General features: G+C 43.3%; 3 protein-coding genes across 5 annotated transcripts in view; 1 reads left to right on the top strand and 2 right to left on the bottom strand.

Moving 5' to 3' along the window:
- Positions 1-1,315, bottom strand: part of SNAPC5 (small nuclear RNA activating complex polypeptide 5) — a 4,148-nt gene extending 2,833 nt beyond the window's left edge. The window contains exon 1 of one of the 3 annotated variants that reach the window (XM_017851068.1): positions 1,136-1,315. In XM_017851068.1, the coding sequence (XP_017706557.1) occupies positions 1,136-1,225 (90 nt within the window). In that variant the 5' untranslated portion in view covers positions 1,226-1,315. Of the gene's footprint in view, positions 1-964 lie in introns of all 3 variants that reach the window. The other 2 variants (XM_017851069.1, XM_017851071.1) reach the window with 2 other exon arrangements.
- Positions 1,316-2,763: 1,448 nt separating this feature from the next.
- RPL4 (ribosomal protein L4) lies at positions 2,764-7,913 on the bottom strand. The gene is given in 11 exon segments (XM_017851065.1): positions 2,764-3,098; positions 3,501-3,621; positions 3,733-3,816; positions 4,383-4,539; positions 4,803-4,932; positions 5,215-5,339; positions 6,037-6,175; positions 6,481-6,587; positions 6,775-6,896; positions 6,898-6,944; positions 7,896-7,913. Coding segments are annotated over 11 exon segments (1,281 nt in total). The 5' UTR covers positions 7,899-7,913; the 3' UTR covers positions 2,764-2,852.
- Positions 7,914-8,198: 285 nt separating this feature from the next.
- ZWILCH (zwilch kinetochore protein) overlaps positions 8,199-15,741 on the top strand; it is a 50,002-nt gene continuing 42,459 nt past the window's right edge. The window contains exons 1-2 of the mRNA XM_017851064.1: positions 8,199-8,490; positions 11,905-11,956. Of these exons, the coding sequence (XP_017706553.1) occupies positions 8,438-8,490; positions 11,905-11,956 (105 nt within the window). The 5' untranslated portion in view covers positions 8,199-8,437. The remainder of the gene's footprint in view (positions 8,491-11,904; positions 11,957-15,741) is intronic.

Here is a 15,741-nt window from a genome sequence, read left to right as displayed (position 1 = left end):
CCCCAGGTCTTTTTTTTTTTTTTTTTTTAAAGGCAGGGTCTCCCCGTATACCGCATGCTGGAGTGCAGTGGCACAATCTGGACTCTCTGCAGCTTGACCTCCTGGGCTCTGGCTATCCTCCCACCTTAGTTTCCCAAGTAGCTGGACTACAGGCACGCACCATCACGCTCAGCTAATTTTAATTTTTTTTTTGTAAGGCCGGCCGTGGTGGCTCAAGTCTGTAATCTCAGCACTTTGGAAGGCCGAGGCTGGCTGATCGCTTGAGCTCAGGAGTTCGAAACCAGCCTGAGCAACATGGTGAAACCCCGTCTCTACTAAAAATACAAAAATTAGCCGGGCATGGTGGTGTACGCCTGTAATCCCAGCTACTTGGGAAGGTGAAGCACCAGACTCGCTTGAACCCAGAAAGCGGAGGCTGCAGTGAGCCAAGATCGTGTCACTGCATTCCAGCCTGGGCGACAGAGTGAGGCCCTGTCTCAATTTTTTGTAGAGACGAGGTCTCACTATATACCCCGGGCTGAGGGGCTGGCTGCATTAAGCACAGGTGTGGGAAGTGGCCCACGTGGGCCTAAATCCCGACTCCTCAAGGCCATGGCGTCTGGAAGCTCCAAACGTTAGGACAAGTCTCTTCTCCCAGGGCCTCAGTGTCTTCCTTGGTAGCATGGGAGGATCTGGGAGTTCCTGCTGGCTTGGCAAAACTAGAGCCACTTCAAGCGCCAAGGCAAACTAGAAAACAGCAGCTCAGGAGGAAGGGGTCGGTGGCCAGAGGGGTCTAAGCGAGTCTTCGGGAGGGAGCACTTCCTCAGAGTGCTATCTGAGGGCCATTAACATTTACAGGAAGCAGCAGGTAGGACTGCACTTGCCAAACACACATCCCTGGGCCTCACCCTAAACTTGCGAGGTCAAATTTCTGAGAGGTGGGGCCTAAGAAGCGCACAGCAAACTCCCCAGGTGATTCAGATACCTGTTTGTAAACCTGTAAATTGGCGCCACCACAGATAGTGAGTAGGGGAGAACTGACCGCAGCAGGTGGTCACCGCAGAGGCCGAGGTTGGGGGGTTTGCACCGCAGAGGCCCAGGTTGGGGGGTCGCTCGGGAGGAATGGAGGAGGAGCGGGAGAGGGCCGCGGGGTCACCTTGAGGCGGTTCAGCTGGTCGTGCAGGGCTGCCTTCAACCGCAGCAGCGTCTCCTCCTCCTTGCGCAGTTCCTGAAGCCGGCTCAGCATGTTTCCTGGTCACATAGCCGACCTCCGCGCTGCCGTCGGCCCGGCGCTCGGTGATGACGCCATCGCCACCGACTCCCGGAAACAGAGCGGGGAGACGGGGCTGCCCGCCACTTTGTGGAAAGGCGAGGGATGCGCCCCCTTCCGGCGCCCGCCGTAACCTGGCCACTCCGCGGGCGACGAGCTGCAGGAAGGGTGCCTGTGTCGAAACACCTTCATTCATGAGTAATGATCAGGATTTCGAAATTAGATCCATGGAGCGGCAAAGAACCTGAAGAAATCTTGGGTTTGGCCATCCTTTAATCCGATAGGCCATTTCCACATCAAGTGGTCAAACACCGTTTCAAATAACCGGGTGAACAGCATTTCCAATGTGGTGTTCCAGCAAGTGGCTATCTTTAACCCCACAAAACCTGCAGATGTATTTGAAGGCAGGCACCAAATCAGAAGCACATGAACTCTACTGTGTTAAGAGGGTCTGCAGGGTAGGACTCACAGTGGACTTTAAAGGGGTAAGGCTGCACAAAATAGAGAACTAAAGAGCATGAAAATAAAGCCGTGCTAACAAATGATGTGCTTAAGAACTGAGATTGGCCCTGGAAATGGGGAAGGTAACAGATCACCTTGGCTATGAACTTTGAGAATGTCTGACAGTTTGGACTGTCACAGGGAAGCTGAGTTTAACAATCCAGATGCAAAACAAGACTGACACAGGACAAGAGGTTAATTCTAGGGTAGTATTTCCAGTTTAGCTTTATGGGTTAAAAAAACAAAAAAGCCCCTTGTATCTGGAAGCATTTCATGGGTATTTCTTTTGGACACTTGGTTAACATAATCACCAAGACACACATGAAGTCCTGAAAAATGCTTCTGGTACTTTTGGGGCAGTCTCCCTCTGACGCCCAGGCTGGAGGACAATGGTACAATCTTGGTTCATTGCAACCTCCACCTCCCAGGTTCAAGTGATTCTCCTGCCTCAGCCTCCCCAGTAGCTGGGGTTACAGACGTGTACCACGAGCAGCTATTTTTTTTTATTTTCAGTAGAGATGGAATTTCATCATGTTGGCCAGGCTGGTCTTGAACTCATGGCCTCAAGTGCTTTGCCCACCTTAGGGTCCCAGTGTTGGGATTACAGGTGTGGCCTTCTGGCACTTTTTCAACCCATGGGTGAAAATATTCAACTCTATTGTCATAGCTGGTTAAAAAGAACACTTTTCAAAAGGCAATCAATTTTACTGCAGTACCAAAAAAATGGTGTTCTCAAATTGTGCCCTCTTGTGGTTAAAGTGTTAAATATTTACAGAATTTAACCTATTTTCCACCTGGTGGGGAGCTAAACACGAACAGCCTCTGCGTTTCTCACCAAGTCCTGTTACACTTACTTTTAAGCCACATTATTTAAAAAATCAGAATTTTTTCATCATTCCCCTTCCATTGAACTCCATGGACTCAGTATAAAATGGAACAGTCTAAATTATGGCTAACAAAATGTCACTTTAAAAAAATTATAACCAAGCTTTACAGAACACACCAACAAGCCATGTTTCTCACTGCCTGTAAGATCAGGTATTTATTCAAGAGAAGCTGTCCAAAATGATGTGACCCTTATGGAATAATCAAATTTAAGAGTTTATGCAGCAGGCTTCTTTTCCTCTGTAGTAGGTTTCTTTTCTGCAGGCTTCTTTTCAGGGGCTGGTTTCTTGGTAGCTGCTGCCTTTTTTCCCACCAGAGGCTTCTTCTGCTTCTTAACACCAACAGCAGCCTTCTTTCCTTTCTTACCTACCACAGGCTTCTTGCCTGCAACCGCCGCCTTCTCATCTGATTTGGCTTCTAGTGCTGCTGCTGCAGCAGCTGCCTTATCCACCCGGAGCTTGTGCTGCAACAAATTAGGCAGAAAACAGTAAGAATCAAATTATTCTAAGAACTTAATGTATCAGTAGGAAAAAAAAAAAAAAAAAAAAACCAGCCAGGCGTGGTGGCTCACGCCTGTAATCCCAGCACTTTGGGAGGCTGAGGCGGGTGAATCACCTGAGGTCAGGAGTTTGAGACCAGCCCCACCAATATGGTGAAACCCCGTCTCTACTGAAAATAAAAAATTTAGCTGGATATGGTGGCATGCGCCTGTAGTGCCAGCTACTCGGAAGGTGGAGACAGGAGAATTGCTTGAACCTGGGAGGTGGAGGTTGCAGTGAGCCAAGATTGCACCACTGCACTCCAGCCTGGGTGACAGAGCAAGATTCCGTCTAAAACCACCAACAACAACAACAAAACCACTCACATTCCTGGCCTGGCGAAGAATGGTATTCCGGCGCATGGTCTTTGCATATGGATTTAGCTTCAACATGATTCTCAGGTTTTTCAGTGGGTTCTTCTTTAGGACTCTGCGATGAATCTTCTTGCTATAAAAAGGCAGACACTGGATCAACACTTAACTTTATACACATACAAATTTTTGAAACCACCAACAGTATAGGGTTAGGGCAAGAATTACACTCTAAGTGTCACTTTACCGTGGTGCTCTAAGGGCTCTTTGGATCTCTGGGCTTTTCAAGATTCTGCTAAGATCTGTATTAATCATCTTGTGCATGGGAAGACTGAAAGGGAAAGATTGACATGTACATGTAAAAGTAATCAACCAAAGAAGATGAAGCTCAACTGAAGCTTTATTTTTAACCACTATGCTCTCCAAAATATCTACTACACTATCGCTTCGTCCGGGTGCAGTGGCTCAGCCCTATAATCCCAGCACTTGGTGAGGCCCAGGCGGGTGGATCACCTGAGGTCAGGAGTTCGAGACCAGCCTGGCCAACATGGTGAAACCCCAACTCTACAAAAATATAAAATTAGCCGGGTGTGGTGGTACACACCCGTAGTCCCAGGTACTCAGGAGGCTGAGACAGAAGAATCCAGGAGGTGGAGGCTATAGTAAGCCGAGATCACACCACTACACTCCAGCGTGGGAGAGAGCGAGCAAGACTCCTGTCTCAAAAACCAAACCAACAAAAACCAAAAACATGGACCAGGTGAGTTCCATTTTGGCATATTGTTGCTGCACATAAGGGCAAATGGGAATAAAATTATCTAGAAAACATGTAAGCCAATTCTGAATGTTAATATCCACAATATAAACATCTGTGCTTAGTATATGAAAGATACTTACTTGTAGTTACTCTTGAGGGAAGCGGCTTTACGCCAAGTGCCATACAATTCATCTAACTTCCGGAAAGCACTCTCAGTCCAAATGCAGAAACGTCCCACATGTCCACCAGGTGCAAGCTTCAAAATGTTCAGTTTGCTTACATTAAGCAGAGTAATTCCTTTTAAAGGGAAAGAAACATTAGGGAGCTTGTATTTCAACAAAAGAAACACAAATCATCTTTATGGCTTAAGAGCTACAAAAGGTACCTGAGAACTTATTAAGTTTCAACCATCAATGGTGCAACTCTTTCAGCCACAAATCAGAACTTCCACAAAATCATGTGTTTCAGAAACACGGACCATGAAGTGGAATCTCATCATAACAGAAGCTGAGTAGACTTGCAGACTATACCTAGTCAATATATGTAAGCAGTTTAATTACCAGGGATGTTTCTGAAAGCCTTGATGATGCCATTATCCTCATTATAGATGATGCACGGCCCCCTGCGCTGGATACGGCGACGGTTTCTCATTTTGCCTTTGCCAGCTCTCATTCGCTGAGAGGCATAGACCTACAAAGTGAGCAGTTTTAGTATTTTGATTAAGATACAATTTCTGCAATAGATCTTCAGAGTCTTAATTCCATTTTACAGATGATTAAACTGGGCACAATAACTTGCCAAGGTTACAAAGAGCCTTAAACGGCAGTTAGGATTTAAACCCAAGTAATCAGGCTCTGAGGTTCTTGTTCTCTCTCACACGTTAAGGCTTAGCCATACCACCCTTATCTTCTGAAATTCAAAGTGACAAACTGTGAACGAGTACCAAACTGTAAATGTGTTCATTAAACAGACCTTTTTGATATCATTCCAGGCTTTAAGTTTCTTAAGGAGCAAAACAGCTTCCTTGGTCTTCTTGTAGCCTTCAACTTTATCTTCCACTACCAAAGGAAGTTCAGGAACTTCCTCAATACGATGACCTAACAAAAACCAATTTGACACTTACTTGGTTATCCTGAACCTTTTGGGAAATAAAAAAAAAAAAATCAAACATTTTATACAACCAATAAAAGCAAAATGGCATTCAATTTGCCAAGTCAGAATTTCCACAAATATCATGTGTTTCAGAAACACGGACCAATTAAGTGGAATCTCATCATTTTGACAGTTAAATAAAAATGCGGTGGGGAACACAATAGGCAAGTTTAAGTAGACAGTTTTCTAAGGATATACTAAACCACTACTTGAATAGTTAGTTCCCCAGTTAAACTAGTATTTGCTGATGATTGGTCAGATTTAAGTAGTCAGACCTAATATTTAGTAAAGGATTAAAATTTAATCAGACACTTCAGGATGAAAAGAATGTGCAATTTTAACAAAGATTCATGTGAAAGAAAAGTGGGGCATTTTGTATCACTCTGATACAAAATATTTTTGATTAAAATTTTTTAAAACTGGTATGTAACATTATTTCTGGAGTACATTTGATAACTGAATGCCCTCATTTGTCAACTGGAATGTCCATTAACTAAAACATTTTATGCTAAAAACATTCAAATTATTCTCTTCTAGCCATCTTGAAATGGGTTACTGTGAATAATCACCACCCTAATCATCAAACAGTAGGTGTCTTATTTCTTCTATCAAACTCTTTTATATAATACAACTGTTACAAACCTTTAGACATGACCAGTGCTGGTAGGGCTGAGGCAGCCAGGGCAGAACAGATGGCATATCGTTTTTGGGTTGTGTTCACTCTACGATGCCAACGGCGCCAGGTTTTGGTTGGTGCAAACATTCGGCCTCCACGACACATCTATTTTTCCAGTCAAGAATCACATTTCTCAAATTTTAGTAATTAAATTAAGGTTATTTCTTGCTCAGTAAAAATTTTCGTCAACCTTCTGTACCAGCTTACTGACAGCAGGCAACTGTCACTGAGAACAGAGTAAGACGCAAATTACGACATCATTGCAAGCAAAATAACCCCATAAAAATGAAGCCCTTTTCTTCAAGACAAAAAAGGTAGTATTTTTACACTGTATTATCATCAATAAACCAGACCCAGTCTGCTAAATTCCATCAGAGCTGATCAGTCTTGGGTAGTGAAACAAAGGATACGTTTCCAAAAGCACCCTGGCCAGAGCGGTGAGTCCCACCACCTCGAACTCTGGGAATTCGAGCCACAGCTCTGCCAGTACCCCAAGACTCAGCACTGGTCTGATGACCTAAAATTGAGAGATAAAAACCTTAGCTGCTTCATAATAAATACCAACCTATGATTACGCATGGTAGCAAACAGCATCAGAACATCCGAGAAAATCATGTGGTTCAGAAACACGGACCAATGAAGTGGAATTTCATCACTACTGTAAAGCAGTCCCTAAAATATCTGCAGAAGGTATAAATCCATACCTGCTAATTCACTGACAGCGTAGGGTTGTCTGTTGTTTTTGCGCAAGTTGGTGTGAACAAAGTTCACAATATCTGGTCGAATAGGAGCCTTGAATACAGCAGGCAAAGTGACATTTTGCCAGATGACTCCCCTTTTCGGAGTACACCGATATCAGTGGGCGAGCACATGCCTAAAGAAAAGGAAAGGATTATTTTATTGACAAGTAATGTTGGAAGCAAACTCTTCTCCTATGCCAACAATACCATTAAATACTCAATTGCAGAAGAGACTGGTATGGTGGGGCAAACAACGCTTAAACCAAAATTGCAGTAAATGACTAGAACCCTTACAAGCTCAAAATCTACTGCACATTTTTATTTTCAAAGAGAATTGTTTATTGTAAAACTTTCAAAGCAAGCCTTATAAAGCACAATAGCTAAATCAAAACCATATTGCAAGGTTTGAAGATGCTGTTTAATGCCAATTAATCAGCAAATCCTGTCTACCCAGATTCTACTCATCCCAACTTCCATCCCTGTCCCAATCACCCTCACCCCTCTACTAAACACGTTTCCAAAGCTCACCAGTAGAAAGACTGGGTGATACTACTTTTTGTTTAAACCTCCAAAGGCTTCCATCTATGAGTAAAATCAAAATCCTGAGGCTGACCTACACAACACTACGTAGCATATACGGACGCTATTTGTGGAAAAGCAGTACACATGTAACACTGGTCTTATTACGAGTTGACTAAGAATTCAAACATTTTGATGACAGAACAATTTTTAAGTGAAGAGAACCAAAAAACTTTTAATAGAGGTGATTCCTAAGCTAGGCAGAGACGAGCATTCAGAAAAAAACTAAATAGGCAAGTATTCTAAGAAAAGGTCCCACTGCTCCTGAGAACGACCCACTGCTTTCCACTACTGCTTCCCGGCGCGTCCTGTGCTGGGAACCCCACGTTGCCTTTAAGATGGCTGCCGTATCGCCGCACACCCCAGTTCCACACCAGAAAAAGACGTCTTTGGTCCTCATCTCCTTCTCCTCGCTCTATCTCCTACAGATTCGATGTTCTAAACCCCAAATCCTTCTTTACTGGCCCCGAGATACGGAAAGGCCAGCGAAAACGATTTCCACTCACCATGGCGGAGAGAGGACACAACCACACTCCTCTCACATCGGATGCTGCCACAGGAAAAGGAAGTGCTTACTCCTTCCGCTGTATATATAACCTTCCGCTTGACCGCCCCACCTTGCCCCGCCTTAGAACCAAGACGGATACACAAAATATCTCTCTACCACACTACAAAAATAAAAACGAGAGTGTTATTTTTTTATTTGTGGGAAATTACGGTATCTATTTTCTTCCAAAGCTAATAATAATTCTTAGAAAATAGGGACTCCTTTTCGCGGAATAATCCATAGGGGCGTGGCCAAGTCTCTCGAGTCAGGATATCTTCTCCCCAACCACCACGGTTATTTTAATTATTGCAGACGGAAATTGAAGACTATTGACACAGCTCTGGGTGGCTATTTGAAACAAAAGTTTAAATTTGCGGACAAATGGGACTTATGGTGGGGGGTCAAAGTAGTCCCGGCGGGGCGGGGCCATGACTCCTGATATCGCCCGCCGGCGCGCAGTTCAGTTTTGCGGTTCCGGTCCCGCTCTCACATTGGGGCGGGATGTGGGAGCGACTGAATTGCGCGGCTGAGGAGTTTTATTCTCGTCTCCTTCAGTGAGTCTAGTCTCTTCTTTTGGCTGGGGTCCTGGGAGGGCACTTCTTTCCCTGGGTATCTGGATCCCCGCCCTAAGCCTCTTGCCAGTCTTTGGGGATCAGCGCCTTGCCAGCTTTCCTGGGGTCCAAGAGTTGGGGAGAGGCCGGCTCTCAGCTCCAGTGTGGAGTTGACCGTGTGGGAACTTGCTTGTCTCAGGAGAAAAAGTGTACGTCATCAGACGAGGTGGAAGGTGGCAAGTGTTCCAAGAGGCGATTTATTCTTTCTGCTGATGGACACACTTGCCGTAAGTAGAGGCACCACACGGGATACGGAAAACTAGGTGTTGGCGTCTTTTCCCTATTTAAAGCCTTTTTGACTTCTAAGAGTGAAATGTCGTGGTTAGTCTGTTAATCTTTATAATTCGAGGTAGTTGCCACCTGAGCTGCAATTGTGATCATATCTGATTGGTGTGTTGCGTTTTGAAACCACCTTTATTTTCACTGTGCTCCAAGACTTCATTTTATTCTTATGGTGAAGTACTCCTACCAAGGGGATTCCATCAAGTTCTGCATCCTATGTAAAAATCTAACCCATAGTTCTCAAATTTAGCATGCATCAGAATCACCGGGGGATTGTCAAAACACACATTGCTGGGCCCCCCCTCCAGGGTTTCTGATTTAATAGGTCTGAGATGGGGCGAAATAATTTGTCCTCCTGACAAATGCTAGGTGTAACGGATATGGCTGGCTGGGCATCACACTTTGAGAACCACTGTGTAATCTAGCCCATGATTTCCTAAATGTTATAATTTCTCATTGTTTATCTTCATTGCTTTTTTCCTGCTTACAAAAGTAGTCTTGCTTGTAAACGTTTTGAATAGAAAGAGCACTAGCTTTAAAAAAAAAAACTGGCATGTCTTGGATATCTTTCATTGTGACACCTTATAGATCTATCTCATTGTTTTTAACTGCTATAGAGTATTTCATTCTATGGCTGTTTCATCTTTATTTAAGATAAGGCCGGGTGCGATGGTTCACGCCTGTAATCCCAGCACTTTGGGAGGCCGAGGCGGGCGGATCACTTGTCAGGAGTTCTAGACCAGCCTGGCCAACATGGCGCGACCCCATCTCTACTAAAAATATAAAAATTAGCCAGGCATGGTGGCGGGCACCTGTAATCCCAGCTACTTGGGAGAATTGCTTGAACTCGGGAGGCAGAGGTTGCAGTGAGCCAAGATCGTGCCACTGCGCTCCAGCCTGGGCAACAGAGCAAGACTGTCTCAAAAAAAAAAAAAAAAACCATAAAAATTTCCTATTAACTAGGCATGGTGGTGCATACTTGTAATCCTAGCTACTCTGGAGGCTGAAGCAGGAGGATTGCTTGAGCCCAGGAGTTGGAGACCAGCCTGGGCAGCATAGTGAGAACCCATCTCAAAAAATAAATAAATAAGTTCTCTATTGATACAACTTTACCTACACCCCCCCCCCTTTTTTTTTGAGACGGAATCTCGCTGTGTTGCCAGGCTGGAGTGCAGTGGCGCGATTTTGGCTCACTGCAACCTCTACCTCCTGGGCTCAAGTGATTCTCCTGCCTCAGCCTCCCGAGTAGCTGGGACTACAGGCGCGTGCCACCACGCCTAGCTGATTTTTGTATTTTAGTAGAGATGAGGTTTCACCATGTTGGCCAGGATGGTCTCGGTCTCTTTACCTCGTGATCCGCCCACCTCAGCCTCCCAAAGTGCTGGGATTACAGGCATGAGCCATCGTGCCCCACCTATTTAAACCCTTTATACTTCACATAGAAAGTATAACACTGTTCCCCCCACCCCGCGACTGGGAATTTTCACCTGGGACCTCAGATCAATACCTGCAAAGCTGAATTAATCCTTTCCTCCAAGCGGACATTCTACTTCTGAATTCTGTCTCTGAAGAGTTCTAATTCCAAAACCCCCACCCTGCCTTATCTAGTTGATCCTCTTATTCTCCCTCCATCCATGCTGTTTTCATTCAGGCCATTCTCAGTTCTCTGAAGTGCTGCAACTTTTTCACAGCTATTTTCCTGGACTCCAAGTTATTACCCTCCACGTTACTGTCAGATCTTTCCCATTTAAAGTCATTTAGTGAGTTCCTCTTGGCTTTCAGGATAAATTTTATGCCCTATAGCTAAATTTCTACCATAGCTTCCTATGCTTGCCTCTCTGAGCACTTATCACCATGGAACTGTGGTTTACTTGTTGGAATCCAGTTAGGACTATGAACCAGGGACTGTGCTTTTGTTTGATATTCTCAGCATCTAGCAGGAGTGACTGGCCTCTATTACACATGCTTGAGACATTATTGCAAGACTGATTAAATACCCGGTGAAACCCCATCTCTACAAAAACAAAATTAGCCAGGCGTGGTGGCAGGCTCCTGTAGTCCCAGCTACTAGGGAGGCTGAGGCAGGAGAATGGCGTGAACCCGGGAGGCGGAGCTTGCAGTGAACCCAGATCGCACCACTGCGCTCCAACTCCAGCCTGAGCGACAGAGCGAGACTCCATCTCAAAAAAAAAAAAAAGATTGATTAAATAACATCCCTGAGTTATAAGACATGAACATCTGTAAGGATAAATCACAATCTTTCACAATATGGCAAAAGTGAATTAGTCATAGGCCTAGCTCTTCTGTTTCTGTTTCAGGAAGTCATATAGTATTAGATCAAATATAGATATAAATGGTTTCTTGAAACAGTTCTGTTGGGTCCCGTCAATGACTAAAGATTCCTTTTCAGTGTAGATCAGGCTGGTGTGCATTTTGGTACGTTAACGGATTACAGTTTAAGTGCTTTAGATTCACTATTTTAAAACTTTCTTGAATTAAAGGATAATAATTAAATGATATCCTAGAGTTTCATGCTTACATTTTGAAAAGGAAATGTTCAACATAATCAAATCTACTAACTTTGAGTAACAAGTTATAAGAATGGAGGACAGATGCTTCCATTTTAGCCCTAGAAATCTAAGGCCCAGGACCCTTAAGTAACTTCTCTGTGGTGACCTACTGATTCTGTAACAGATCAGAATCCAATCAGTTTTACTTCGAAAGGTCATGTGCCAAGTTACATTTTAATTTTAACTGGTGATGTGTTTGAAAAGACAGAGTAGAGGTAGGCAACCCAATTTCCTGCTGCCTCTGAGAATCAGTTGTACCCAATTGAGGGCAACAGTCTATTCATCTCTGTCACAGGTTTCTTTTTTGTTTCTCTTTTCTTCTTAACCTAATGCTTCTTTTCTGCTTTTTTTCTCTCTCCCCAACTACATCTTAGGGCTGCTGTAAGTATGTGCTTTTTGCCTTTCCCATAGGTGTCCTGCAGAGATAAAGTGATGACTGACTGCTGAGTGTGATAACAGGAGAGATAATGTAGTTCTATTTTTCACATGTGGTTCTGCATTTCAGGGCATTTAATGAAGAAAAGAAAGGAGTCCATAAAGACCCATTTCTCTATGAGGTATGAACAATTTGGTTTTTAAACACAACTATAATCCTAAAATTACCTGTTTTATTTTATTTTATTTTATTTTGAGACGGAGCCTCGCTCTGTCAGCCAGGCTGGAGTGCAGTGGCATGATCTTGGCTCACTGCATCCTCTACCTCCCAGGTTCAAGAAACTCTCCTGTCTCAGCCTCCTGAGTAGCTGGGACCACAGACACAGGCCACCACAACTGGCTCATTATTGTATTTTTAGTAGAGACAGGGTTTCACCACATTGGTCAGGCCAGGCTGGTCTCCAACTCTGAACCTCAGGTGATCTACCCGCCTTGGCCTCCCAAAGTGCTGGGCTTACAGGCATGAGCCACCACGCCTGGCCAGTTGTCTGTTTTTAAAAGTCAGGTTTATTGAAGTTAATTTACATACAGTAAATTTTATCCTTTTAGGGTACTATTCTATGACTTTTTTTTTTTTTTTTGAGACAAAGTCTTGCTGTGTCTCGACCAGGCTGGAGTGCAGTGGTGCGATCTCAGTTCACTGCACCCTCTGCTCCCGGGTTCAAGCAATTCTCCTGTCTCAGCCTCCTGAGTAGCTGGGTCTACAGGCGTGCGCCACCACACCTGGCTAATTTTGTATTTTTAGTAGAGACGGTTTTACCATGTTGGCCAGGCTGGTCTCCAACTCCTGACCTCAAACAATCCACCTGCCTTGGCCTCCCGAAGTGCTGGGATTACAGGCATGAGCCACCACCCCCAGCCTGTTCTATGACTTCTGATAAATTATTTGGTCATCACCCTGTAATCAAGATGTAGAATATTTCTATCATCTCCAAAAATGTTCTTTTGTCCCTTTACAGTCAGCCCTTTCCCGTCCCTTAGTTCCTGGCAAAAATTGATCTAGTTTTGTCTCTGTAGTTTTACTTTTTCCAGAATGTCCTATAAATAAAATCATACAGCCTTTGATTCTGGCTTCTTTCAATTAGTATAATGCATTTAAGAGTCACCTGTGTTGTTGTGTGTATCAGCAGTTCATTCTATTTCTGAGGAGTGTTCCATTGTATGGATGTACCATAGTTTGGTTATCCATTCACCAGTTGAAAGACATTGGGTTGTTTCCAGTTTTTGATGATTACAAAAGCTACTATAAACATTCATGTATTTATTTAGCATCTAATATGTGCTAAGTGTTTCATAAGTAAACTCTCCATAGTTGGGGAGATAAAACCTATGTCCATGAAATAATTAGCAAACTAAAATGAAGTATACATTAACAGACAAGCTGGGGGGAAATACTCATGAATGAGAAGCTGTACTATCTATATTTATCTATTGTGTGTGTAGCTATATATACATATATATATACACACACATATATGTATATATAATGATATATAGCTCTTAAAAATCAATGAGAAAGATGGCCAGGCATGATGGCTTATGCCTGTAATTGCAGCACTTTGGGAGGCTGAAGTGGGTGGATCACCCGAGGTCAGGAGTTTGATAACAGCCTGGCTATCATGGTGAAACCCCAGCTCTACTAAAAAACACAAAAGTTAGCTGGGCATGGTGGCATGTGCCTGTAGTCCCAGCTACTCGGGAGGCTGAGGCAGGAGAATCACTTGAACCTGGGAGACAGACATTGCAGTGAGCCAAGATTAAGCCATTGTACTCCAGCCTGGGTGACAGAGTGAGACTCTGTCTCACAAAATAATAAATAAAATAAAATAAAATAAAATAGCAAGACTATCTCAAAAAAATAAAAATCAATGAGAAAGACAAAAAAACTATAAAAGAGGAATAGGCAAAGGACATGAGTAAGTAATCAAGAAAGAAACATACAAATAGAGTTACCCTTCACTGTCTGAATTCTCACTAACCAAACTCAAGAATCAGATATATCTGCGTAAACTCATTTATCCCTTCCTGCCTGAATTTTTGTTGCTTGATACCTGTATTAGTTTCCTAGAGCTGCTATAGCAAAATACTGCAAATTAGGCAGCTTCAAACACAAAAATTTATTCTCTCCCAGTTCTGGAGACTAAAATTCTGAAATTAAGGTGTCAGCAGGGGCATGCTCTGTCTGAATTCTCTAAGAAAGAATCTTTCCTTGCCTCTTTCTACCTTCTGATGATTTCCAGCAAACTTGGATATTGCTTGGTTTGTAAACACATTACTCCAATCTCTGCTTCTGTAGACACGTGGCACTCCTCCTGTGTGTCTATGCCTCTAACTCTCTTTCCTTTTAAGTATACCAGTCATTGGATTTAGGGCTTGCCCTAATCCAAATTAGTCCTCATCTTGATTACATTTGCCAAGATTTTGTTTCCAAGCAAAGTCACATGTATAGGAACTGGAGGTTAGATCCTTAAGATACCATTTTGGGGGACACAATTCAACCCACAATAGTACCTGAAACTCGGTAGAGTAGAACCTAGTAGATTAGAATAACACAGTATCTTTGGTTCTCTATGCTTGGTTTCTTCATGCTTTAGTAACCAGACTAAGAAGCCAAATGGATTCAAATAATGAGAGATATTTATGATTAATAAGCATATTAGAAACTGCTGTTTACCTTGGCCAAGTGTGATGGCTGACACCTGTAATCCTAGCACATTGGGAGGCTGAGGTGGGAAGATTGCTTGAGCTGAGGAGTTTGAGACCAGCCTGGGCAATGTGGTGAGACCTTGTCTCTACAAAATGCAAAAAAATTAGCTGGGTGTGGTGTCACGCACCTATAGTCCCAGCTACTACTACTGGGAGGCTGAGGTGGGAGGATCACTTGAGCCTGGGAGGTTAAGGCTGCAATCAGCCAAGATCGTGCTGCTGCACTCCAGTCAGGTGACACAGCGAGACCCTGTCTTTAAAAAAAAAAAAAAAGATAAAAAGAAACTGTTCACCATCATTATTGATCAAACAAATGACAAAACAGCAGTAAGATCTTATGTTTTGCTGTGAGATGGTAAAAATAAACAATGAAAATGCTTTTTTTCTTTCTTTTTTTTTTTTTTGAGATGGAGTCACTCTGTCGTTCAGGCTAGGGTGCAGTGGCGTGATCCCAGCTCACTGCACCTCTGCCTCCCAGGTTCAAGTGATTCTCCTGCCTCAGTCTCCCAAGTAGCTGGGATTATAGGCGCCCGCCACCACGCCCTGCTAATTTTGTATTTTTAGTGGAGACAGAGTTTCACCATCTTAGCCAGGCTGGTCTCAAACTCCCCACCTCAGGTGATCCATCTGCCTTGGCCTCCCAAAGTACTGGGATTACAGTCGTGAGCCACTGTGCCCAGCCATAAAAATGCTTAATGTGCTGATATAAGTGTTGGAAGTATAAATGTGTAGGTGCAACATTTTGAAAGGCAATCTGATAGTATCAGTGTGATTTTAGGTATTCATCTTAAGAAAATAATTCAAAAGTGTTCACTTGAATTGATGTCATCAATTGTTTATAATAGCAAAAAACTGGAAACTAGTAAAGTGTCATACAATATGGAATTAGTTATGTGACAAAAGAGCTGTGGTACTAGACTGCCAAAGAACATTGAATGACGTAGACATTCATGATATAAAACTATTAGAATCCTGTTTTTATTAGGCAAAATCCTATCTAGATATCTAAATAGATACATTTCTATTTTTATTATGATGTTTTAAAGAGATGGGATCTTACTCTGTTGCCCAGGCTGAAGTTCAGTAGTGTGATCAAAGTTCACTGCAACCTCAAACTCCTGGGCTCAAGTGATCCTCACCCTTCAGCCTCCCAAGTAACTGGGACTACCAGTGTACCACCATACCTAGCTAATTTTTTTTT

The sequence above is a fragment of the Rhinopithecus bieti genome, unplaced genomic scaffold (assembly GCF_001698545.2).
Source record: "Rhinopithecus bieti isolate Rb0 unplaced genomic scaffold, ASM169854v2 scaffold_31548, whole genome shotgun sequence".
NCBI lineage: Eukaryota > Metazoa > Chordata > Mammalia > Primates > Cercopithecidae > Rhinopithecus > Rhinopithecus bieti.
Note: the sequence above shows the minus strand (reverse complement) of the source record. Positions and strands in the feature narration are given on the sequence as shown.